General features: G+C 33.9%; 1 protein-coding gene across 18 annotated transcripts in view; it reads left to right on the top strand.

Moving 5' to 3' along the window:
• Nucleotides 1–27235, top strand: part of Usp16-45 (ubiquitin specific protease 16/45) — a 132488-nt gene that overhangs the window by 70918 nt on the left and 34335 nt on the right. For 14 of the 18 annotated variants that reach the window (XM_068380501.1, XM_068380495.1, XM_068380497.1 and 11 more), the window contains 7 exons: nt 1821–1943; nt 4581–4836; nt 5490–5569; nt 5987–6620; nt 7991–8138; nt 9032–9073; nt 20969–21022. In XM_068380501.1, coding sequence (XP_068236602.1) covers nt 1821–1943; nt 4581–4836; nt 5490–5569; nt 5987–6620; nt 7991–8138; nt 9032–9073; nt 20969–21022 — 1337 coding nt within the window. The remainder of the gene's footprint in view (nt 1–1820; nt 1944–4580; nt 4837–5489; nt 5570–5986; nt 6621–7990; nt 8139–9031; nt 9074–20968; nt 21023–27235) is intronic. The other 4 variants (XM_068380489.1, XM_068380504.1, XM_068380505.1 and 1 more) reach the window with 2 other exon arrangements.

Raw genomic sequence — 27235 nt, 5'->3', positions numbered from 1 at the left:
GGTTTTATGGTCAAATGCATTTTAGAATGATGTCCTTTTGTACACAAACTGGATTATACAGCTTATTGTCATCTATCTCTCCCAGTATTGTCTTCAGATTAAGACTTATTCTTTATTTGTGCAATGTTTGTTCTATTAAGGGCAGTCATGTGAGGATATTGAAATAGAAAATAGGGATAATTTAAATGCAGAATTTTGTATTAACTTCATTATGAAAGAACTTACCAGTAACTTCAGAATATTAACACAAAGTGCAGGAAGACATTGTACCCATGGTGATCTTTTAACAGTATGATTGAGAGATGTAACAAATGAGAGGTGTTGAAAGATTTTGAATAACAAATCAAGTTGAGATTAAGATTTTAACTAACATATTAAGTTGAGATTTAGTACCTTTTATGATAATTTCTCAACAATATTTACAGTAGGATATTTTTTTTATATTTTTTTTTTTAGATAATTAAGTTTGATTAGATTTCTTTGTTTGGTTAAATTTCTTTTCACTATATATCATCACTGGTACATGGGCTTTGGGTTAATTTAAAAAAAAAAATGACAATGAAAATTTCTGTGCAAAAATGAAGTACTGTACATTCTTTATTATTTGGATAAGAATTTTACTTAGTTTTAAGAGAAATAACTAAATCTATATGTTATTTTAAGACGGTGTCATATTAAAGTACTTTGTTCTCTTAAAATTGTTTATGTTAATTTGAACAATGAATGTTTGCTCTGAAATCTCATGTGGCCTAATACTTCTTATCAGAGACGGTAGGTCACTAATAACATTTACCAGATAACATATTCTATATGAATGTCCAAATTTCAACCATCTATGAGTCAAGTATTTTACCTCAGTATCCTGGTTGAAAAAAAAAAACTTTATAAAGATAATGGTAATAATAATTCAGTTTTGCAAACCAATTTAGGAAATTTTGTCCATATCTTCATCTTGATTTTACTGTTCTTAAAAAGGGATTTTGAATGGTTCTAGTGCTTTGAGAATAATTTAAGTTTTATTCTTCAAAGAAAACCATTTTTGTCAGCCATATGCGAGTCACAAATTCTAATCGGTGAATTAGACTACCAAAAAAAAATAGAATTAATTAAAAAAAGATAATCATTGCATAAAAAAGGGATTTTGACGAAGGAAAAATCTATTTCTGGGCGAGGGACCTGTGTCTCCCCGTGAAATGCTCCTTAAAGCACCATTTCAAAGGTATAAATACTGCTAAATATACCAGAGAAAAGAGTTGCATGGAATGCCAGGAATATACCCAGCTCGCTCATCCCTAAAGGGTGTCGGTATTAAAACTGGGGCAAGTGATACCACTACCAGAGGTCCCTTTCCAATTATACTTCTCCCTCCTCAAAATCCCCCGTTACTACAAGGTGTCGTTCACTACAGCTAATCTTATTTGAGGTTTTGTCGATAGAAAACGACATCCATTGTTCACCTACTCTGTTAGGAAACCAGTGTATAGGATTAATTTTTTCATTATTATTTTTCATTTTATGAGGATAAATATTAGTCTTGGTTGTGTTAAAATTTTCTTTTTACAAATTTAGAGTATATTTTCAGTGTAGATTTGTACATGTATTTGCCAGCACTTGACGTCAATGACATTAGATGTCAGGATGCCAAAAAACCTCAAATCAATCAATTACTGTCCAGAAGAAAAAATAATTACTGGTTAATCATCCTTTGCAAAGATATTTTTGGCAAGCTTTTTAAGTGTTGGTATAGTTTTTTTTTTTCGCAATATGTAACTGAAATTGATATGCATATCATTTAATTATTTTATTTTTTTATCCATCAGCAACCTCTGGACTTAATCTTACCAGAGGGTGGAAGCTTAACACTAGCAACTGCGGTATTTTTAAAAGAAATGCATTCTGTGGGTAAGAATGCAATTCTCAACCCAGGTCACCTTTTCGGACAGGTTAGTTATTTTTTTTGTCTTGGGATAATGCATGTTAAGGATTGCCTATTATCATATTTTCCTCTAGGTTTCAATGATTTCAGGGAACTTATTTGAGTACAAGTATTTTGTCATATATATTTTAGTAGGTGTATATTTAACTTTAGTTTTCCAGCATGCAATTGTAATTTCATTGTTGTCTTTGTGTTTTGAATTTCTTTGGTGTATAAGATATTTAGATGTTTCTTTTTGTGATAGTAGAAAATAATAGACCCTATTAAATTTAAGCTTCTGCCAAGCTAGGTTTATGGTTGTGATCGTGGTTATTTTGTTAAAGGCGTCTTATTTAAAGAAACAAAGTTGCTACGCATTTGTATTGTTTCATTCCACCCCTTGTCAACTGGTTGTAATGAATTTTTTTCCCCAATTTCAAATGTCTTTTAAGTAGTTATACATTTTTATTTGTTCATGCATGTTTTTTTGTGTACTTATTAATAAATATCTTGCTCCATTTGTACTAATTTGCTCGTAGGTTGAGTATTTCTCGTTGCATTTAGATACAATAACTGCTAACAACTTTATTCATGCAAGAAATGATATCCCAACACATTTCACAGTATGTTTAAACTAATTTAGTGTTAATTCTTTAATTCTTTGCAGCAAATACAAGGCATTATTCAGTATGTTTTTGTCTAATATTTGTTACTGGGTTAGATGTGCAGTTAATTCAACACATTTCAGAATGCAAGGTATCGTCATTACGTGGTATTATGAAATTACAGTATGAGTGTCAGTCAGTATGTAGCATGGAATAATTTCAGTGTGGTAATTTCATCAAAACTTTGACAGTTTTTTTTTTATGTAATTTAATAAATGTTGGCTATTAATTTTGTTGTTCTTTTAATAGTTGCATGGACGGGACACTGAAGTAAGTAGAGCTGCATGAAGGAATGTGTTCTGTATTTGCATTTTCAATTTAATATAGCGGTAGAATAATACTATTAAGAATTGGTAAAATGTATGACTATTTAAAACAATTTTACATCTAGTTTCTTTGGAAGTACCTGTATATTCTTGTATGTGGTATTGTAGTCTTTAATGCTTATAAAAGCTCATTTATTGCATCCCAACACATTAAAATCAGACCCTTACTATTTGCGAGTTTGCTATTCATGAATTTCATCGTTATCAGAAAGGGCTTGGCATTCCATAAGGCAGTGCATCTTCAATGCTCGTGTAATGATTTTAGTCCCCTCTGTTGAGTGTTAATAAACTGACTACTTTCCTGTATATAACTATTAAAACTATTACCTTTGTATTTTCTTTGAAGACTGAAGTACACACATTTTCTAATATGAGAAAAGGGATCTGGGATAATCATTAATGGCACATTTATTATTTGTGGCTTTTCCTCATTGCTGATGTGTCTGTTACTTAATCCTGCAAATAGGAAGGTCTGACTGTAATGTAAAGTAATTTATGTATTACTCATGGATCCCAGACATATGAATCCACATGTATGAAAGAAATACGCTGATCATGTGATGTCTGCCAAGTCTATTAATAAATTCAATACCAGTCCAGCCTCAGGTCTAGCATCTAGTAACCCAAGCAGTGCTAATATGTCTGGGATTTTTCTGCAACACAGTTGAAGTGATAGTTTAGGTTAAAGTACAGCTTCACTTCAACTTAATAGACATTACTTTATTGGATGATAATACTTTTTTGACTGTTCAGATTACAGTAGTCTTCCTTTAATGAAGATTCGCCATCCACAGGTTCATATAAATGGAGCTAACCGTATAGGTATAGTTGATAAAGATTATATATAAGGAGGAAAATTTATACAACGGAAACTCACCTCCCCACACCATTCAAATCTTTTACAATAAAAAGAAAAAAATAGTGGAGTTTGGCATATTTGATGGTGTTATTTTATATACAGTAAACTTAAAAAAAAGTTTTTTACATTTGTAAATAAGAAAAATTATATAAGGAAAAAAATTGATAAAATTCTTATTTGTTATTTTTTCTACCTAAAATTTATGTTGAAATAAGAATAGGAAACTCAATTCAGACACCATATTATTTCAACTGGTTATCAGAATTTCAAAGCTGATAGAAATGTTGCCATTTTCTCTCTCTCTCTCTCTCTCTCTCTCTCTCTCTCTCTCTCTCTCTCATTCTCTCTCTCTCTCTCTCTCTCTCTCTCCTCTCTCTCTCTCTCTCTCTCTCTCACATGTCCACTTTATTTTTTTTTTATTTTTTCTATTCTGTTCTTACTTTGGACTGAGAGGAAGAGAGTATATATTGACCCAGAGGTGTGTACTTTAATCTTTAACCACTGAAGGACTGACCATTACTGTTACCCTATCCTGTCTCTATTCACTGCCACATGATTATTCTTATGTGTTGGTACATTACAGTGTTCCTTCCTTATTTTATAGTTGCCTTTGATACCGATATAGTGCAGTCATCATCCTCCTCATCATCTCTTACACCTATTGGCGCAAAGGACCTCGGATAGATTTTGCCAGCCGTCTCTATCTTTAGCTTTTAAATCAATACTTCTCCATTCATCTACACTTCACAGTCCTTAGCCCTCTAGGCTTGGGTCTTCCAACTCTTGATATGTCTTTGATTTCTTTTCATGTGCAGATATGCAAGAAAAGTACACAGTTTCAAGGATATGAGCAACAGGATGCCCACGAACTCTTGCGCTGTTTGTTGGATGCCATCAGGAATGAGGAGATTCTCAGATCCAAGAGAGCTATTCTCCGGGCTTTCGCTCTGTCTGAGAAAACGGACCCGAACTCAGTGAGTCCTCGACTAAAAAAGATGATTAAAGGTTATGGAAGGCAAGCTACTCACACCATTATCGATCACATATTTGGAGGCCATTTAATTAGTACAGGTAAGTCTCTTTGTATCGTTTCATTATGACCAAGGTTTGGATGCATAAGTATCCTTTAGTCTTTGTTAATGTATGTCTTACTTTCTATAATGTTCATTCTGCCATTACTTAAGTTGCCTATTTTTTTTTTTCTTTTTTTTTTTTTTAGAGAAACTTCTTGTTGAGTGCCAAGCCTATTGGAATTTTTTTCTGAATTCTAGTGATATCATTAATTTTTTTCATGACCAGAATATTACAAATGATCAAAAGCACATGATGTTGCTTTTGTTTTTTCTTTAAATTAAATACCATGTTATTTTCAATTTTTTTTATAGAACTATATTGTGAGTATTTTTGAATTATGATATCAATGATAAATTTATATTTTCTATATACATTAAAATTAAAAATTAAGTTCTCTCTTTAGTCACTTCTAATGGCATAAAGGTACCTTTTAGTTTTTATGAATTTTTGTATATTTTTATTATAATTTGTTTTAATATATTGAAAATAATTATTGGACAGTAAATCATAGAATTACTTTTCAAATTTTCAACTTGAATGACTTGGTCTCAAGAGATTTCACATCTGTTTCTCGCTCCAGGCTTCCATTAAAAGTTAACAAATATATTTTTATGATAAAAAGTTTATTAAGACTTTCTTCTTTTCCCCAGTTTTCTGTGAAGAGTGCCACTGGTCTTCCCAAGTGTTTGAGCCGTTTATGGATTTGTCGCTACCCATAAATGAAGAGAAGGTAAGTGGGGAACATTTTAGTTAATTGAAAATGTTGTTAGTTAGCTACTCAATAAAAATTGGATTTATAGAAATATTTGTAAACATTCAAGTTATTTTCTTTGAATAATAAAAATCAAAAGTTGAAGGGAACTACATTTTCTTACGTGACTAGAATTCCTGAAAAAAATTAATTTATCTTAAGATTGTTTGTACGAGTTTTGCAATGGTTGTCTAAGTCTTTGAACTATCCTGTAAGATTATTTCATCTAACTTTAAAGCTAATCATGCATTAATCAAATAACTGGAAGAGCCCTTCTTGGCCCTTGACTACTGTAATTTTCTTGTGACAATCTTGATTGAATTTTTTTTCTCTAGCAAAAGCATGACGTTATCCAATTATTGCCATGTAGTAAGTCATACATTTTCCGTTTCGCAGGGCAAACCCAAGAAAGGTTCGCCAGATGATGACGACGATGTGGTTTTCGATTGCTTTGGCCGATCCTCAAATAATCAGTTGTCGAAACATCAGTTGAAGAAACTAAAAAAAGCAAACAAGAAAGAAAAACGTACTAAAGCTGGCCGTGCTAAAGGCGGAAGTTTGGCTCCTCCCTGCATTCGCGCTAATCCGGAAGATAAGGAAGAAGAGAACAAAAATAACAAATTTGAGAGAAGAAGAACGGAAAAGAGTCGTCCCGGAGAAGAGGAAGAAAAAACTATCATCTTGGAGGATAAGCCGAAAGACGGAAGTACGAGTTTGCAGCGGGTGGAAAGTTGCAAGTTCAAACAACTGATGGCAGCAAGAAAAATAAGTAGAAGAGAAATGCAGAGTGATGATGAAGAAAGTGATGACTCGGAAGAGGAAGACGATAGTTCCTTAGTTAATGGAAATGGGAAAAGGGATGAACAAAATGGAATGGAAAAAGTAGATGAATCGAAAGACCATAAGAAAGACGAAGATGATGAGGAAGAGGATGACGATGACGATGACGACGATGAGGAGGAGGAGGATTATGATGGCAAAAAAGGAGATGAAAGTGACAGAGGTTCCAAAAAGAAAGATTCTTCCACAGGTGAGCATTTGATGTTTTCATGGCCCTCTATATTATGTAATTTAACTTTTAAAAGAAAATCTACCAAGTTATTTTAACTGTAGTGGCATACTGTACTGTACTTTTTTTATTTTGCAAATATACAGTAGAGGGGTTTATATAAAATTTTAGATATTATGTTTTTATGATTTACTGTACACTATATGAAATCGTTTCCAGTATCAGGTGTGAAAAGCTTACAACTAAATGCTTGATTCACTTTTTCAACATTATATTAGACATCTCAACTTTAGATACTGTCGGAGATGTTTTTACATATTTTAATATCATTGGGGTTTTATGTATTTGAGAGGTCCGATTTAGATACAGTAATAGAGTATTTTAAAAGAACGTATGATGAAGGCCATTTTTCTTTTGGCATTGGCTTTGTCCAAGCAAATTTCTTCAGAGTCCTGGCACTATCTAAGCATTAGATTTCCAATAAGGAGGCTAAATTTTTAGTTGGTTGCACCATTCTGGTTAGCTAACTTTTTTGGTACCAAACTATAGAAAAATATGTTTACTACCCATTGCCACCTGTTTCCAGGTCAGCAGTTACCCTGAAACATGTCTAATTTCATTATTTTTACATCTACCCTATACAGATATTTTTCTCCTGATTTATATACTGTATAATTTTTGGGTTGTAAAGTACCTAGAACTAGTATTTGAATAATTTCACTATGATTTAGACATGTTTCAGAGTAATTGTTGACCTAGAAACAGGCAGAATTGAACAGCAGACTTATTTTCCTACAAATTGGTACTGAGAAAGTGAGATAAACAGGTAGGTGCAACACACTCAACGATTTTGGGGACTCGGGTGATAGGCCGTTAAGGTTTGCTCTGGATAAAGCAGTTCTGTGTTCTTCTACCTGGGTTTAAGGCTAAAGTGGCTTTCAAAACTAAAGTCTTTATCGACCTTAATAGAAAGAATCATGGACGTTTTGTTAGGTGACCACCTGGCTTGGTTTATGTCCAGCATTATGAGTACGAAAGCTTGCCGGTTTGTCCAAAGAAGGTAGGGATATGAGGGATAGGGGAAAAAAAAGTTTTTTTTTAAGGTTAAGAAGTTCTAGTAAGTATGTAACTTCCAGGTTAGTCTGAAAATAATCAGTTTTATTATCAAAATTCTATTTCTCTGATGTTCTTTGTAATAAAATCCTATCTTCTCAACTGAAAAGGTTTTGAAAATAACATATATTGCTTTTAAGGACATAATTTACAAGTCTTTGCTAGGTAGTAAATCTTGTTTACAGAAATATCCATGTTAAGTAAATAAGGTACTGTTGTTGAGTATTGTTTTACTACATAGATACCTGATGCACTAAAAGTGGAACTTTTAAAAACAGAAATCAGTGATGCCGACATTGAAGACAACACCGACTCGGAAAGAGTTCGTCATAACTATCACAACACTCGCCAACCATCCATCGTCGTAGAACAGTCCGAGGAGAATGACGTTAGAAATTTCAATGAAGGGATCCCACCTCATCTCAGGTAAGCCATAGTTTTAGTAGATAAGACATCGTGTTGACTTATAGGAGATTATTTTTATTACAGTGGAGAAATCTGTTTTTGTGACTGAATGTGGATGCCTCCAGTATTTTTAAAAGTTTAGTTATTGCTTTCAGTATTTGAGAGTAACTTAGTATGTCTCTCAAGATGCCATTCACCCTCTTTGGCAGAATGCAGTGTAAGATAAACGTTTTTCATTAGAGAATAAATATGTTTGTGTAGTATATGTGAAAGGTCACCTATTTGGTGACGATAGCATAACTACTTTAGTGTAGTGTATTGGTGGAACGAAAAGACAATTACTGCATTTCTCCATCATACAATTCGGAATTACACCCATTTCACATGAGCTAAGATACAGAATGTTGTTGTCTTCTCTCATTTGGCCCATGGAAAGTCACTTCAGCATCCTTTGATCAACCTATATTAAACTGTGGTGCTGTTTTGCTATGCGATCTCAAAGTCGTGCTTTTACTTTGATATGCGATCTCACCTGATGGTAGCGATCTCACTTCACGGCCAAGTACGATCCATTAGATTTAAAAAATATATAACAGGAATAATCATCAAAGAAATAGTCAATCATTGATGTTAGCGTCCGCAGCTTAACATTACCGCTTGCCAGTACATACGGAGCTTGATGTTTTTATTTTTTGTGAGCAAAGCAAGCGCATGGCGAAGCAAGAACCATTAGATTTTCTATTCTTGTTTTTTACCTATTAAAGATATTGAGATCACATACCAAAGCAAAAGAATAATTTCTGAGATCACGCCATAAATGAGATTGCATACCACAACAGCACCTAAACTTTTGTTCATATGGTTTTCAGAGAGAATTACAGCTACATATTCACCTATAATCTTGTATTTTATAGAAGAAGGCTGCCACTTAAACCCCGTCGCTCACTGCTTTCCAGGTAGTAATGATAGCCTGCCCTTATGCATTCTCCTTTGCTTTTAAAGGCCTATACCTTTGAAATCAGAAGAAACTTCATTGCTTTAAACTATCGAAGCACTACTCTATTGAAAACAGCTTCTAAATTGTTTATTATTTTACAAGTTTACTTATGCATCCATCTATTTTCTTATTTAGAGGATACAGGTTCACTTCTGTTGTGTAAGATAGAGAAAAATTTATATTACTGGATTGTGATATTTAACTTTTACTTATTTTCTAAGCATCAGATATAATAATATATGAAGAACATTTATGACTTAAAAATTAATCATACGTACATATACCAAGGCACTTCCCCCAATTTTGGGGGGGTCGCCGACATCAAACAAATGAAACAGAAAAGGGGGTTGGGAACCCCCTCTCCTGTATTATAATCCTGTGAGACATCAAAATTAATCATAAATGAAAAAAAAAAGTTATAAAGCCTTTTTTTGCAAACACCTTTACAACTTGACATTTGTTCTTTAACTTTGTAACAGTTATGAATAACACTATAAAGTATATGACGTTTTCGTGCAATCCAGTTTCTTCTGTTATCATTTAACTATAATTTTATGATTGGCTTTTGTTTCCATTATGAAAATCTATGATTAGTAATGGAGATTTTGAAGCCTTTCTGTAAATTTGGCTCTAAAAACCTCGGTGTTGTTTTGTTAATAAATGATTTAAAGAAAATAAATAAATACAAAAATTAATCCTAACATTTTTAAAGGGGGTGAAGTTCGCAAGTTGCTTTTAGTTTGAGCGTGTCGATCATCGGTGCTGTGTGGTTATGGAGCAAAAGTTTGTAGTTCTTCGGTGGTTGTCTGTTACTTAGGTTGTGTTTGTTACGGTTTACATAGTGGTCTCAGGTTTTTAGACGTAATGGTTTCTTTATACAGGTTTTGTTTCTTGGGTTGCGTTTAACTTTATAAGCAACTGTATTATTTTGGTATTGCTTGTGCCGTTTAGGGATTTTTTTTAGGCCTTTAATAGGTAGTTAGAAATAAAGTCATATATGATAGTTCATAGGTTATATTGCATTAATGTTATCTCAGACTTATGGAAAAGTTGGGGATTAGAACTTTTTTTGTTTGTGAGAGCAAAGTTAATTACTCAAAAATAAGTTCCATGTCTCGAGCTAATCAAATGGAGCGTATTTATTTAGACCTGCTTTTTGTTTCTTGTTTATATGCTCTGTCTATATTCAATATCCTTGTAAGCGCAGAGATTCCATCTCAGAATCAAGATAGCCTACGTGCGACAGAAACTGCCGCTTTTCAAAAGCAATGAGATTTAAGTCAAGGCCATGCACATCCTTGCACATATGGGAGAGATATTGATCCTATTCCTGCTTCTATGGGAATATAACCAACTTCGATCAAATATTTTACAGGATGAACTATACCACCATTTCTACAAAATGCTCCACTGTTCCTTCTACCAGGCAATGTACTTACTGCCTTCTGATCTTCCACATCAGGCTAGCCTATCTCAATCCATCCTTGTTTTTTTCTATTTTGAGTTGCAGGTCTTACTCTTTCTAGCCATATGAATATCATTCTTGAATGAAGTAAAGAAATTAGTCTTCTGTTTGATGTACAGCTTCAAGATCTTCCACCAATTATTGTGTTACTAATTGCGTGCCTACACGTAAACCCTGGTGAGTGCTCCATCTCCTATTGCACACAGGATGCTAGCAGCAAGAGTTTGTCAATGAGCTTAAGTTCTCTTTCACCTGGCATTTTCCCACAGTGCTCTCCACAGGATAATTGTGGTTCACATGAGCAGTCTCCCCATTACAACACTCTAGTTTCCCCAAGAGCTTTTTCAACAGTAGAAGAGGAGATGGTTAGATGCTTTTGAAGGATTGTATAAAAATCCATCTGTCTTCTACTGACCCTATAAGATAGGAAAAAGATGTTTGTTCCAACACAGAGACTTACCTCGAACTACTTTCTTAGGAGGTACCTGGAATCTCCTCTCAACCGACCAGAGTTTTGTGTAGTTTACCCTACTACCGTTTTCTGTGAGGATAGGAAATAGATGTTTTCAGACACTCTTTCTGATCAGCCAGAAACTGAGAAAATGATGGTATAAAAGGAGGAATAACTCCTCTGTTGATTCCGTAGCTGCTAACCAATTGTCCAACACTTGATCCACAGTACATGATAGTGGGATGAAAGCTTCTTGAGATGACCGTGGTACTAAGATTTTTTCCTGATAGTTATTCCAGAATAAGCTGGATAGACTGTTGACCAGTTTCCTCTTGTTTTCAAGAGCTCACGAGCTAGCAGTCCAGCCTTTAGTTCAGACACCCTTAGTCTTCTCAAATTCTTCTCTCTCCCCTTATAAGAATGTTCTTCACTTTTCTCTTCTCAGCTGACACAGGGTTGAATGTCAGTAAGCCTGTCTTTTGTCAAAGATGTCTTAGCTATAAACTAAAAAGCATGCCTTTCAGATGTTGCTACTCCACAATCCCATTTTTTCCTTCAACAGTTAAATCTTTTAGAGCATATCTCTATAGGATTAAAGTATTTTGGGTCATGTATAGTCATGTGGAAGGAACCTTTTCTCCAAAAACACTGCATATTCTTCTTGCTGAGGCAAGTTATTGTAAGGGCCAACTAGAAAAATTAAAGCCAATAAAGTCTTAGCACTCTCTTTCATGTCATCCAAATATGTATAGCTATAAATTATTTTCAGTATTGTAGCATGGAGACAACAGTCCATCTTTACCCAATTTATCTTAGAGATCTTCACAGATGCCTAGAAATCTTTATGGGCCCTTTATTTCTATTCCCCATAATCCTTTTTTTTTGTAATGGCATCTCAAAGGTGCTCGAGAATCACCTGTATCATCCTTACTGAGGTGTTCTTCAAATCCAGATAAGAGTTTATAAAAAATGCTAAGCTTAGCGGGAAATGCTTATGGCATAACATACCCAGTCCAAGGGAGCTTATGCATTATTGTTTGTGATATCCATGTGACGTTTCATTATAGGAAACCACATTTTCAATGTACAAACCTTACTCTTTCAAACTAGAAATTAGAGCACAACAGTATAATGAGAACAATGCAAGTCACACGGATTTAACCAGGGCTGTTAGGAACATTTATTTCAAATAGTTTTTATGAGTTAACAGACTGTCTTGTGAAGGGTAAAAGTAACTCGTTATTGGATATGTATGAATAATTTCATTGGTATTAAACAGACATAGGGGTTTTTAGTAATAGGTATTGTTAGGAAGTTCTTTTTTATTCAGTTTTATTTAGTTGTCAGTTGTGCGTAGAATGGTATAATTTAAATTTTAGATTTTAAAGATTTATTATGGTAAATTTTTGTATTGGGTTGCTTAAATGTTTCTAGTCTTGAAACTTATTGACATACTGTAAACCCTTTTGTGTCAGTTACTCATGCTCTAATAAGAAATTTACATGGAATATTTTGTATCCTTTCAGTAAACTCCTATAAGACACATTTTAAACAGAATTTAGCAGTGTTACCCTTCCGGAACTTAAACCTCTCGTGGCTTTGAAAACACTCATGTTCTTTTTTCACTAGATAGAGTTCTTATGGTTCCACGGGCACGTTTTAAGCGGGGTTTACACGGTCGAAGGGTTCGTCGAACTCGGTTTTCGAACCTGCTTGTCAAATGGTTCGAAGAGGTGGAATCAGCCACAAATGCTTAAGGTTTGTGGACAAAGTCCCGCCCACAAAAGTCAGGCGAGGACAGACTTTCTTCCAACCATTCGACGAGTGTGTTCAACAACCAAACACTCCGTTCACACGTTCTAACATCAGTTCAAACACTTGTCTGTCGAAGAGCGTTCGATCGTGTAAACCCGCCTTTAGGATGAATACATTTTCTCTTTTTTATCATTGTGTGAGTGAGAAATGTTTTAAAGAAATGGAAAGTGGAAAATTAATTTGGTTTAAGCCCAAAAAAGGTCAATGATATATATAATATACTGCCTAGTTATTTGAACTCTTGATTTCTGTCACTAATGCAGTAATTGCATATGGAATGAAATAAGTAAATGACCAACTGGATTTTTGTAATAGTTAAGAACTGACCATCTTTTAAGTGTAAATTTCTTAGTAATTTTTGTTTATGAGAGTTGAAGAAATTAAGTATTGTGCATCACTGCTGAAGATCAGATTTGCAATGTAGTATAAGGAAGGAAAATGCTTTGTTACTGAAATCATACAGAAGTTTGGTTAGTATCCTTTTTTCGGGGTAATAATCTAATAATCCAGTATGAACTACAGGCATAGGTATAAAAGCTGTATCAAGAAGTCATCAAAGGTAACTTTCCAATGTATCTTTTTATGGCATGTTGACATTTAACAAAGAAATATTCTGTGGTGTCAATCCATTAAAAGAATTCATGTTTCACAGGATTGTTTGAGATCTTTTATGCCATTTTCGTTTGAAAGATTTTAGTGAAAAATCTCCTTGTATTTCATTGAAGTCAATTTAACTTGAATAGTAACAAGAAGTAAAATAGATTCTCCTTGTATGTTAAAGCTTACAACTGCTCTTGAAAATCTATAGCAAGGAAATTTAATCCCTCTTAGGATTTTTTTGTGAGCCAGAAACTAATAGTCTTCAAGATTTGTTGAATTATTTGAAATCTATTAATTGTTTATATTGGCTCTTTATTTCTATGAATCTCCCTAATGTTTGTTTTGCCTCTCTTTCAAAACTGGTTAAATACTGTAGTCTACTTCTAAAATTAAAAGAAATTCCTGTTTTCTTTCCTTGCATTAGGCCTACTACTATAGTAAAGTATTGAGTTATCTGGTACTTGATAACCATTTATATGGACGTGTGTTCGTCATAATTCCTTTGTCTCTTTAGTTCTCTTGTTGTTTGCCTGCTATAGACCATTATCTGCCAGCAGCCTCAATTGAGGCGATCACAATATTAGTGTCTCCAGGGGTAGAGAGTAGAAGTCAAAATCACAAGAAAAATGCATTGGAAAAATTGGCAATTTTCAAACACTCCTATTGGCGATTTATGAACAGATTTAAAAAGTTTTATAGTCTATGTATATCCAAGTACCCTTTTTAATGTGAAAATAATAATTTTTTTAGAAGCCATTGAAACGATAGAATAAAGCAATGATCTTGAGATCCTTAGGAGGTTCAAATTCATGATAGAAATGTAGCTGCTTCTCTTAATTTCTGTAGGAACCTTTCTTTGTAAAGAGTTGTAGGATCAGCTCAGAAAAATACTAAGTCTGTATTTGTAAACCATCATCTAGAAGAAAAAATTTTAGTATAGCAGTTTATTGGCCTTTGGGTGCTATGGTCATTGCAGTTAATATGTATATACAGTACAGCACAGTTAATGTTTAAATTTGGTTTGTTATAATAATAGATTCTCAAAAAGAAAGTTCTCTTCGTGGAGTAATATATATTCCGCTATAAAAGTTTTATGGTGGGACTGTGCTTGGAACCCAGTGTGAAAGCTCTAGTTACAACAAATTTGTTTAGTTTACGATCAGTTATTGTTAAACTAGATAAAGAGGCAAAACTCTGGTAATTGATAAGTTCATAAATGTAGTACATATTTCCTATTTCTTTACTTCATTAACCTGCTTTTATCAATGTGTTCAAGTCTGTGCTGTAAACACCAGGGAAGATTCCTTTGAATGAAAAAAAAAAGATTATACATACATACATATACCAAGGCACTTCCTCTAATTTTATATCAGAAATTATTTCTTTACTCACTCGATTTTCATAAACTTGATCCCAAACCTGCCACCCCCTTTTCCCCATGACTATTGATGCCAAGAAGCTTTTATTTAAGAAAAGATGGTAGAATCACGGTATACCCATGCCTAGATAATTCCCATCAACATCTATAATAATTAATCACTTCAATAGATGGGTAGGCACATTACAAGGAAAGTTAATAGGAAATCTTTTAGGTTTATGTTCAATGTTAGTATTTAGCCAGCTTTGAGAGAGAAATATTGAGAAAAAGGTGAGCACAGTATAGAAATAATTAATCATCATTAAAATTCCTTTTTGTTTTGTCAAAATGAAAGAGATTGAGGCCTCACATAAATTGCTCTGCTCTTTGTGAGACTTGTTAAATAGAAAAGCAGGACTTAAGTATGTATTGTTAACCATATAGAAGTTATATTCATCACTCAAAATGGAAAACCATTGTAAAATCCATGGTTTATAAGATGCAATAGGTAATTATGTGATCTGGAAATATGGTTGCTATCAGTACGTAGTCATTTTCCATGTGATTAAAAAGTAAGGAAAGACTGGCCAAACATATGCGAATAGAGAATGTGAACTCGGTGGTCTGGTTGATAATAGTAGTAATGTTTATGATAGTAATAATGATTACGGTAACAATGATGATGATAAGAAAAGCCTGTGTAAAAATAGGAAAACGTCAATTGTTGATTTAAGTATAAAGATAAACACTTAGAATCATTAACTACCTTTATGATACATTGCCCAAGAATTTACTGTTGGATAAATGTATTGTGTATCTGAAAGTATGAGTGTATGAAAACACTATAGTTGCAGATGTCTTTCTTGATATGTTATCAAAGTGGATAAAAGAGTATTTGCCAGAGATATGTAGTTTCTTACAGATATGGAGTTACTGTAATGATACAATTGTAAGAATATGTTTTGAATTTGCTTTAAGGAATATTAGACGTTATTGGTCTATGTACTTTTTGTGGGGTATGGTAGTTTATAGTGTTGTAGGTTTTAATAAGAGTAGTTTGATGTCTTAACTGCTGTATATATGTATAAAAATTTGTGAGACTTGCACCTACCCATTTACGAAAAGTATTACAGCATTCGGTGAAAAGAAACTGCTAACTCAAATTTTGATTTTTATAACTAATTGAAATGAACTTGTATATATTTTTTTTTCAATTACAAAATAAAAAGCATGTAAAAAAATGTAATGTTTTGCTTTGGGTTTTAAGCTCAGAATTTTGGCTTCCAATTATTGGCAGCGAGTTTGTTTACTGACTAAGTTTTCTTTAGGTTGAGGAAAGATTTCATTGTGTTATTTTTGTGTGGGTTGGTGTTCAGTTTAGTATATTATTTTTTGTGTGACTTTTTATATTATTTCTACATTTTGTATTTGGTGGAAGTTTGAATTTTTGTTCAATTTTATTTACTTTTATGTTAAGTTGAATAACTTTTTTTATGGAATAACAAAAAGTTTTTTATTAATTTTTATTGATACTAGACTATCTGTGGCACCAGGTTATTCAGTGAAAGATCCCATGAAAAACGTTACAATGGAATTGGAAAGTTTTCAAAACTGCGTAACATTCTTGGTATGTTTCCAACTTGGTATCAAATTTTATACTTGAAAATTATATTTTAGTATTCAAACCTTAGAATAGCTGTCATGAGAAACATAATTTTGAATTCTCGCTCTCAAATGGCCTTATTTACCCACATCATTGTACATGATTTATTTTGTTGCTGGAATAATCACTGATTATTGGTAAAATTTGAGAAAATTTTAACTTGCGAAATGAGAACGTGTTATCTCGAATAGATATTAGTATAATGTAAGTGAGCAGAATATTTTTCAGAAATAACTTCTGGATTAGACGGTAAATTATTTGCCTCGGAAGTTTACTCGAAGGATTTTCAATCTTTAAACTGGCCATGCAGTATAATATTACTATATTTGATAAGAATTATCTTAGTGTTCATCATATGTTATAGGCAAGGCCTCTGATATATTCTTCTTTTGAGTGCTTAATAGTGTCACAAGTAATGGTTGGGATCGAATATCAAAAGGTATTAAAATTGAAGTTTGTATTGCAAAACTCTACTAGTTTTTATACATATGTCTTGAACTATTGTATTTTGTCAGAAATATTACAAGCTAAATATTATTACTCATTCCAGACGAGATATTTCTACATTTTTTTTTATAAAAGTGATAAAGTATACTGGTATTCATATATTTTAGTCTTTAAGTAGATTGTTAAAATTTAGTTGCTTTTTTCATCAGTTCTGTCAAAGACTATTTACTTCCTATTTTTTACCGTAATGAAATAACTAAATCACTATACTGTATGAACATATATATTTCATAATCTAGCAGGGGTATAGCTATCAGACAATAAAATGGTTTGAAATCCAAGTTCTGTTGCATTTCAGATATTTTACTTACAATATAGCCCATTTTGTGCATCAGATGAAATCTTGGATACTTCAGCCCAATTTAGAATGAAAGAGTAGAAGACGAGGCTCAATCATTGTCTCGTTGCTTGTGCATGTGGATTCTCGGTTCCCCAGTGGTTAGATGTCTTTTCTCGTGTCTGCTGACTGGTTCACAGCTCTTAGGGATTCCCAGACTTTATTTATAATTTACCAAAGGATTGCTTTTATTCATCCATCCCTCGTACATTCCTTTTTATCATGCAGCTTTAACCCATTCTCATTTCTTCCCCTTATTTTTCCATGTGGAGGACAAGAATTTCAGCTAAATCATCTTTGTTCCTACACAAATATAAACCTTCCTTTAATGGCATCAGATTCTGTTGAAAGCTCAGTAGATGCTGACGAAAACTGGTAACGGCCAACGAAGAATTACAGTAACAATGTTGTTGCAACTGTCACCCAGTATCCACTGGTGGTCCAGGTCTGATAGCACGCAGAGACTTCATTCTGATTCTGCCCTTTGACCTGCACAAACGTTTTCTTGATGCTCTCCAGCTGGCTTATAGTTTTTCACTAATATCTCATTTCATTTTGAGTGTGAATTTATTTAGTAAGAAAAACTTGGTCTTTTGACTCTGGGACACTTATTCCTACTACCGACGTCGACTTATTTCCTCGAAAGAGAAGTAAACCTCTGGGACGAGAGCCCTCACTGATCTTGAGAAACACTTCTCACAGGATCTTTGTGTTGGTGAACAACACGTCTCTCAACACGGGAGTAGAAGACAATGGTGCTGGGAGGAACACGTTCTCCTTCTCCAATGAAGGTATACTGTATACTACAGTATACCGAACGATCGAGAGCAATTTGCCCCGAGTATGCCAGTTTTGGACTCGTATCATTGCTTATAGATGAACTAGCACAACCTTCAGAAGAGACGGCCGTAGTGTTAGCCTGTCTCCCACACACCTAGAGGAGAAGAGATCCAAACGCGATCGTTCTCCCTTGAGTTTGTTCTCAAGGACGGGAAAGTTGGAGATCCTAACTTCTAACTACTGAAACTTGTCGCTAACCCTACTTCGGTTAACACTTCTGAGGGCAGACTGAAGAATACCATCTACCATTGGATTGAAAGGCAAGGTGGTAGATCTCTTGCTTTCTCTAGAGAAAAGGGAAGAGCTCCCCCTGAGGATGAACCTCAGTCTTCAGTTTTGGAAATCCCATCAGTTGGGCTTGCTTCAGCCAAAGCTCTCTAAGTTTTGGATGAGAAGCGCCTTGGTGTGCCAATACCCTTGAGCATTGACTCCTATGACAAAGACGTTGTCTCAAAGTTTTCTGGCTACTAATTTTGGGAGTGATATAAGCAGTTTTTCGGGCTATAGCGCAACTGAGCGCACTGGTTTGGCTTCTAAACCAGCGAAGAGCACTCTAGTACAGTATCTCTTTGGGCTAATGTGCCAAGAAATCTTATTACGAATCTCCCAGAGGCATGCAAGGTTAAAGAGTGCCATTACCAAATGTGTCATCCAGTGGCAGTGTGCCACCTTAGGGAGTGCGAACCTCAGGCGTGTGAGGGTCCACTTGTTATTTGAGAAGACAGCACTCTGCTCTTAGACTTGAAAGAGCCAAACCACCATGTTGCTAATGAAGGATAGAAGGACCTGGTGATTACATTGATTTCCTATTTTCCTATTCAATTGTCTTGAAATTGTGGAAATATTGATAGAATATAGGTATGGGACCATGTGTTGTGAGGAACCTCAGAGAATGTTAATAATCTGAGTATTAACTTCTCTTTTAAGATATAAAGAATTTGACACCATAACTAGAAAATCTAAGTTAATGAGGAAGAAGGTATCAGTGACTTATCAGGATCTTCCAGCTGCTTAGAGTTCCTAAGGCAATAAAGGGAGATGATGCCTCATCTTCAACCTGTTTGTACTGAACCAATACCTTTACAAAACCCCGTTCTGGTCGTTGATAGTTGTTTTGGCATGTTGATCCACATAAGGGACTTTATTACCCATGTGGATCACAAGAATGCTCTGTTTGAAATGACATTGCTTAAATGAAATGTCTTTTTTTTACACTAGCCTCCATTACAGTTATGTTTGTAGCAGCATGAGGGCATGGCCAGGGCAAAGGGTTCTGCCGTACTTGCAAAACCAAGGCAATATTCCAGTGTCTACTTCAACTTTTGTTAATTTTTAGTTGGTTTTGATTAGTGAGAAATCATGTCAAGAACTAACTCTTTTTATGACTTATGTTTGAATTCTCAAACCAAATTATTTTGCAAATTATCACCCTAGGTATAAAACACAGGTCATAGTTTTTCTAGTTGTTAACCCTGTTGGTAAAAGTCCAAGGGAGTCAATATCCTCATCTTAATTATTCTGAATAAATATACTGTACCTACTTCTTTAACCCTTTTACCCCCAAAGGACGTACTGGAACGTTTCACAAAAGCCATCCCTTTACCCCCATGGACATACCGGTACGTCCTTGCAAAAAAATGCTATAACAATTATTTTTGTTATATTTTTGATAATTTTTTGAAAAAATTCAGGCATTTTCCAAGAGATTGAGACCAACCTGACCTCTCTATGACAAAAATTAAGGCTGTTAGAGCAATTTGAAAAAAATATACTGCAAAATGTGCTGGGAAAAAATAACCCACTGGGGGTTAAGGGTTGGAAATTTCCAAATAGCCTGGGGGTTAAAGGGTTAACATCCAGAAGTTCATCCTGGCACATGACTCCTACTTGTACCGGTCAACCATATTTAGGCATTAGCATCTCCATATCCTTCCACCAAAGTTGGTAATCAAGTTGTATTATAAATTGTGCGTGTGTAGCAAAACAAATCAAATGCAGTATTTAAAAAAATCTTAATACATTTCTTGATAGAAATCACTTATGCCTAACCCCTCATAGTCCTTTGGGACCTGGGGATCCACATGTACGGTGTAGCCAATGGCTGCAATCGGTCTTTTAATTTTTCTATTTAATGCTGCTGTGATTGGGAAGATGTCTAGCAGACATAATGGGCTATATTGTAATCAAAATCCTTATCTGATTTTTTTTTTTTTTATAATTTTCCTGACGAAATTTTGAATTTAATCGTATTTTAATAAGTTGAAATATGTTTTCAGGTTTTAATTTTGTCAGTTGACTGCTTTAATGTTTTAAACTTACTACAATATCAGGGCAAAGAAGAGTTTATATAGATTTGACTGACTAATTGACCACTTGACTGACTACAAGATTTGATAACTGATTTCATGTTTAAATGGTAAATAATTTTGATAAATGACCTGCACGTTAAAAATATATAAAAAGTAAGACCTTATTTCTTTGTTCTTAAAATAATAAACTATTTTGATTGTATTCACCCTTGAAGCGTACTTTCAGTGTTGTCAAAATATTGAAAACTTATTGAAAAAGCCTATGATTTTGTTTTTTATTTAGAAGGTAACTTGATATTTTTTTAATGAGTCTTTTGCTTAAAAGAGTAGTTGTTATATTTCAGTGAATAGTAGTAATTTTGGTATTAATTTAAAAAAATACATTTCTATTTATATTGAAGAACTAAAGTTTTTTTTTTATAAGTGACAAAACAGCCTTTGACAATTTTAGCTGCTATTTTGCATTTATTACTGTGCAACATTGATTTCAGCATCTTTGACTTGTTCCAGTTGCTTATTTACTGTGCTGCAGAATATGGCTGCCACAGCCTTTGAGTACAGCAGGTAGCTGGATAATTTTTATTTACACTACATTTTTCTGGATGATTTAAACTAATTGGATTTGTAGATATGTTGATAAGGCAGTTGAAATAATTACGAAAAATGCAGAGACGTTATGAAATTTCAATTCTCTTTTCATTCATACTTGTTGCTCTTCTTGAATTATGCCTTAAAGCATCATGTAGAGTAATTCATGGTGATTTCTAGTCTTACAGTGCTGTTTTGTTTTTCTTATAGTGTTTCTATTATTCGTATGAATATCCCTTTATGCTCATATTGCTGCTTTCTCGAAGCTAGGGATGTCGGTTTTCGGGGGACCCTATAGACCAGTGGTTCCCAACCTTTTTTCTGTCATTTCCCCCTGCACCCAGTTCAACCATCCAGATTTCCCCCTTCATGCCCCGCCCAGCCCTCATGCCCACTCGCCTGCCTCAGAAATGGGCTTGACACTTCAATTCTTGCCTTGAATATCATGTCAGTGAGAACTGATATGATCATATCACAATTGAATGGCTAACAACAAATTGCCGCACGTACTATGAGGATATTTTCCGCTTATTTTAGTTAGTAGGTAGTGTAATTATTTCTCCCCTGGAAGCTTCAAATTTCCCTCCAGGGGGAAATTTCCCTCAGGTTGGGAACCACTGTTATAAACCTACCTGCCACTGAGTCATCAGTAGCCATTGCCTGGTCCTAGCTTGATGGAGAGGGCTTGGGCACTGATCATAAGTATAGTGTTTATAGTCTGTCTATGGGGCATTGTCCTCTCCCTTGTCTCTGTCATCATGAGCAACTTTTAAGCCTTTAAGCTAAAAATGTCCTGCTTTCTTTCTATTCAGTAGGCTTATGCCCCTGGTACATTGAGACACTAGAGATCAATGCTAATAACCTTGAAAAGTTCAACATTGTGTCCCAGAATTTCAAATATGGCTGCAGCTCATTTCTTTGTACTTTTTCAATTTTTATCACAACAGAAATTAAATTTCCCAGCCAAGTAGGTTGTTTATAACTGAGACCTTTTTTTCTGACTGCAAACCCCATTTACTGTACAAACTGGTTTCAAAGACAAAGAAATATTTTTGTTGTACAAATATGAAAAATTAACTTTTGGTAGAGTGGAACACATTTTATGTTATGTTTTGTTATGGTTCCGGTAAAATATTGGAAATCTCGCTGCCTGACGATCTGCTGGAGTATGCTGAAGCTTGATGGTTTCTAGTAGTGTCTGCAACCTCACCATCCTTATAAGTTAGGGAAGCGAGGTTTTATGGGAGCCTATAGGTCTACCTGCTCAGTCATCAGCAGCCATCGCCTGGCCCTCTTATGGTTCTAGCTTGTGTGGAGAGAGGTCTGGGGCAACACATGATCAGTTTAGGGTATTGTCACTGTATCTTACCTCTGCCATTCATAAGTAACCTTTAAACCTATATGATACGTTTTAAGACCTTTAAAAAAAGTGCAATTTCTTTTTAAACAAATAAGAACGTTATCAGATTTTTAGAAATTCTTTATAAATTTGGATGGAATTTGTCTACAACCTGAAATAAAATACTTTTTTGAAGCTTATGATAAAATAAGAAAAATTAGATTCCTACAGAGAGCACCAATATCAAAATCTCATATCCCTGATTATATATTAGACTAATTGTGCATTTGATATTATAAGAAAATAAATATATACTCTATGGTTTACAGCCTCGCAATAACTTTCATTGGTAATATCTATTTGTAAATATACCTACTCACTAGCTTCCTTGTACCATATCATCAGTCCCAGAATCTAAATTAGGGTTAAAAGGGCCCATATTAGAAGGAGCTCCAACAGGGAAAATAGCCCAGTGAGGAAAGGAAACAAGGAATAATAAAATATTTTGAGAACTAACATTAAAATAAATATCTCCCATATAAACTATAAAAACTTTAACAAAACAAGAGGAAGAGAAATAAGATAAAGTAGTTAGCCTGAGTGTACACTTTGTACTAAGGCCTGAGAATTCTCCAAGTTCTTTCTTATATGAATAAGAATAAATCTTCTTATGAAAGGTAACAAAGCTTATACATACATACATACATATATATATATATATATATATACCAAGGCACTTCCCCCAATTTTGGTGGGTAGCCGACAACAAACAAATGAAACAAAAAAGGGGACCTCTCCTCTCTACGTTCCTCATAGCCTGACAAGGGACTCAACCGAGTTCGGCTGGTACTGCTAGGGTGCCACAGCCCATTCTCCCCCGTTATCCACCTCCAAAGCTTATACATACATACATACATACACCAAGGCACTTCCCCCAATTTTGGGGGATAGCCGACATCAACAAATGAAACAAAAACAAAAAAGGGGACCTCTACTCTCTACGTTCCTCCCAGCCTATAATCATAGAAAATTTAGGATTTTTCAGGTTATTGAATGCATTGAATACGAAATGGGTGGCTCACGGACACGTATGTTATTTTTTCATGTTTGGAGTGCTAAAAACGAGCATCGCCTCATCATTCGTGATGCTCCCAACACCCAGGCTGGATTATGTATCATTGACTTTTGATTGGATAAATAAAATACCCTCATTGGGTCGTTTCAAATTACCCGCATCTGCCATCTGGGATTAAAATGTCTACTACGAGTGAGAGATAGAGAATCACGTTAAGGGAAAGAGCTGTTTCAGACAAAATTTTGTTGTAATTGTGACCGTTCAACAAAGTTCTTAATCATTCAAGGAAGTATACATTTGTGTGTTTAAAAACATCAAATTGTTTTGATTCTATACATGATGGTAATAGGGTTGAAAATAAAGAAAATAAGGGAGTTCTGGTTGTCTGCCATACTACAAACACGCTAAATTCCATCCCATCTCGGGAAGGATGAATTATATAATTAAATTTTATTTTTTTTTATGAACCATAATTGCTATGGCTAACTGCTCACCATGCAAGATACTATCTCCATCTAAGAAAATTCTACTAAAGGGATATTTAATCCCAGAGTTTGGAATGTTATCTTGATTTCTCAGAGACATAAAATAATGTTTTAAGTAAAGCTGCCTATCTGACAAATCTACAAATTCCACTATATTAACAGTTTTCCTACCCAGACTACTTTTTTCAATGAGCATGTCCTTAAATTACAATATGTTTTGTCTATTGCCTGTATTTTTTTTTTCATAATTTCTGTTTATTTTGAATTATATTTACAAGTTCAGTTTTAATTTTCTTTCCTTTTTATAACTACCATTGTAACTAGTAATTATTACCTTAGTCAGTGTCTGGCTTTTTATCATATTGAAGTTTGTGATCTCTTTTCTGTTAAGGTTGGTATTTGGTCTGATGTAAACTATTAAAATTCCTCTACTGGTAAGTACAGTATAGACTTCATGACTGCTTAAGACTGTGTTCATAATTATTATGATTATTATGAACGACCAACTTTAGAAGAATTAAATTTTCTTTGACCAATGAAAACTACTATGGACAGTTATTTTATACTACAATATATTTTTTTCCAAAAAATTTTCTAACAAATAGAAGACAGTATAAACACATTTTCTACACAAACGTATGTGTTTTTATATCTCTATTTTCAATACATCTTTCAGTAAAGTTTCCTCCGAAAGGTATTTCAACACTTGTACAGTATATGATGCGTGTATGAAAATGTAATAGCCCTGAGACTAAATGGGGAAAAACCTATCAAGAGAGGAAATAGGACTATAAAAATGGAAGAGGATCCTGATATTTATATGCAAAGAAAAAATGAATACAGTGCAATATGAAAATATGTGCAGGAAATTAAAATTGAATTTAAATGAATTTATAAGCTAAAGATAGAAAATTAAAGGTTATTTTGGGATCTTGTGTCGCATAATAAGGGTCTGAGAAGCTATTTGATAGAGCTCTAAGACCAAAAGTTATTTAGTCATTGCATAGACACAGGATAGAGGACCGACTCGTTAAGCTAATTTTATTATGCCATAGAATATGATCTGAAGGAAAGAATTTGGTTGGTGTGTTCAGAAGACCTTCAAATCTGTGGACGTCTCAAAGAAGGATGTATTCTGAGCCCCTTTGCATATTAGTGTGAGAATAGCGGAATTTATAGAGGGTGCAGGAAAGAACATTTATGGTAGCCGATGTACACGAATGACTTAGTGTTAACAAAATCTACGGAACAGGTTATGGAAATTATTAATATTGGAAGAACGATGAAAAGAAGAGTCGGGGAAGTGGTCATGTGGCGGTTTGGGAAAGTGGTGTTGTGAGCTTTATTGTGTTTCCAGTGTTACAGATGTTCTTTTCTTGCTCTGCGTAAATTAGGTTTTAATCCCCAAAGTACATTAGAGGAGCAAATTTGGAAAATTAATTAGATGCGGTATTGTTTTAGAATTTAGATTGTCTGGACTCGCTGGAAACAGGTTACTCGTTGAGACACTTGCATATAAACCAGGGATTGGGAATGCAATAAGAAACACATATTTGTAACATAGAAAGAAATAGACTTATGATGAATGAATAGATTCTCTGAAAAGAGAGAGCAAAGATTAATGCTATTTGCATAAAACTTTTGCTACTCATAAACCAACAAAGACAATACAGGAGGTTTTGCAAAGTTATGGCTGCTAAATGTTTTAGAATTCATAGCCAAAGAAAGATGGGAAAGTAGCATCATAAATGATGAAATCTTGAAGAAAAGAAACCACTATGGTAAAAAAGTTGATAAAGTTTTGGTATATAATGAAAAGGAATGAACATTAGTTTGTCAAAAAAAGCTGTACATAAGTAATTAGAATGACGAGAACTTGTGGAAATTCTCCGAAGATTGTGAAAAAGGATTTACCTGCAGACCTGGACTTGGTGTTAGTTGAGAAAGGAAGTGCACAGTACATTGTAGAGTGGTGGGAAGGCATTGCATGTGTAATACCAGAAAATGAATGACTTGAAGAAAGGGATATGCTGAACATAGATCAGTTATTAACTTTCTGTACAATGCCTACCACTTCATAGTTTATATAATTAAATGCTAGAACAGTGATTCAGGAATGCAATGGTATATTTTATTAACCATTTCTTTCTACATCCATTTTAGTCTTGATATAATGTTTCCTTTTAGTACCAATTACATAATTAATATTTTGTAAAATATGTTCAAGCATAGACAAAACAGCAATTTTTTTTCTAAGTGTAAGATAGCTATCAGATAATTAGGTTGTTAAATAATAATTTAGTACTTTATATTACATTTTAATCTTGAAACAGTTGATCTTGGCCTCTTGGGCATTTGAGTATATTGTAATTTAATATCACGTAATTAGAAAATGGATGAATCCATCTTGTACATGGTCTATGTCCTGATATCGACTCTTGTCCTTCAGTAGTTCCATAACACTGACTACAGTTTTATTGCAGGTAAATATACTATTAATTATTTTCATATTGATTTTATGTTTCCAATTAATCATATGAAAATTGGCGAAAAATGAAATCTCTTGTCAAAAAGTGTTATATGTATAAGAATTTAACGAGCGATTATCTTCATATTGTACAAATGGTCTAAGGTAATGCAGTGTGCCGATGATTGTGGAAATAATTACTTAATAATGGTTATCCTGATATGAGTTTCTGATTAAGACTTTATTCACAGACTACCCTGCATAAGCCTTATTTTTTCGTTCACTAATTTTTCCTGTTTCAGTACTATAACATAAACTGTCCTAATTGGTGTGCTGTATTCATCTGCCAAAAAAAATAAGTGTTTATGTTGGTAGCATATCAATAACTTATTATTTATGGAAACCAGAGGCATCCACACCTTCATGCATTTTATTACTACCTTGATTATGTTTCAGTTGCAATCTGCTTCGATGATAAATAAGTTGTTTATTTATGTAGTGTTTTTAGTGATGGTCCTTGTTACGTTCTCTCAAACATGTTAGATTTATTTTTTAGTTTATTTTTATTTCTTGTAGTTTTTGCCTTATGATTGAGTTTATTCTTTTAAACTTTCATTTTGTTTGTAGAGTCTGCAGTTTAAATCTTTACCGAGTGAGTGGTTGGTATTTATCATCCTGTGTTTCAGGGGTACCATCAGTGCTCTATTATTTTATCTTGTTTTACATGCATCAAAAATCTGAATCCTTAATCAACAAACTTTCCCCCATTTTTGCATCCTTTATTAACCAAAAAAAACCAAGATCATAATATTGATGTTTCACA

The sequence above is a fragment of the Palaemon carinicauda genome, chromosome 9 (genome assembly GCF_036898095.1).
Source record: "Palaemon carinicauda isolate YSFRI2023 chromosome 9, ASM3689809v2, whole genome shotgun sequence".
NCBI classification, from domain to species: Eukaryota; Metazoa; Arthropoda; class Malacostraca; order Decapoda; family Palaemonidae; genus Palaemon; species Palaemon carinicauda.
The sequence above is the reverse complement of the archived record's forward strand: the minus strand, read 5'-3'. Positions and strand labels throughout refer to the sequence as shown.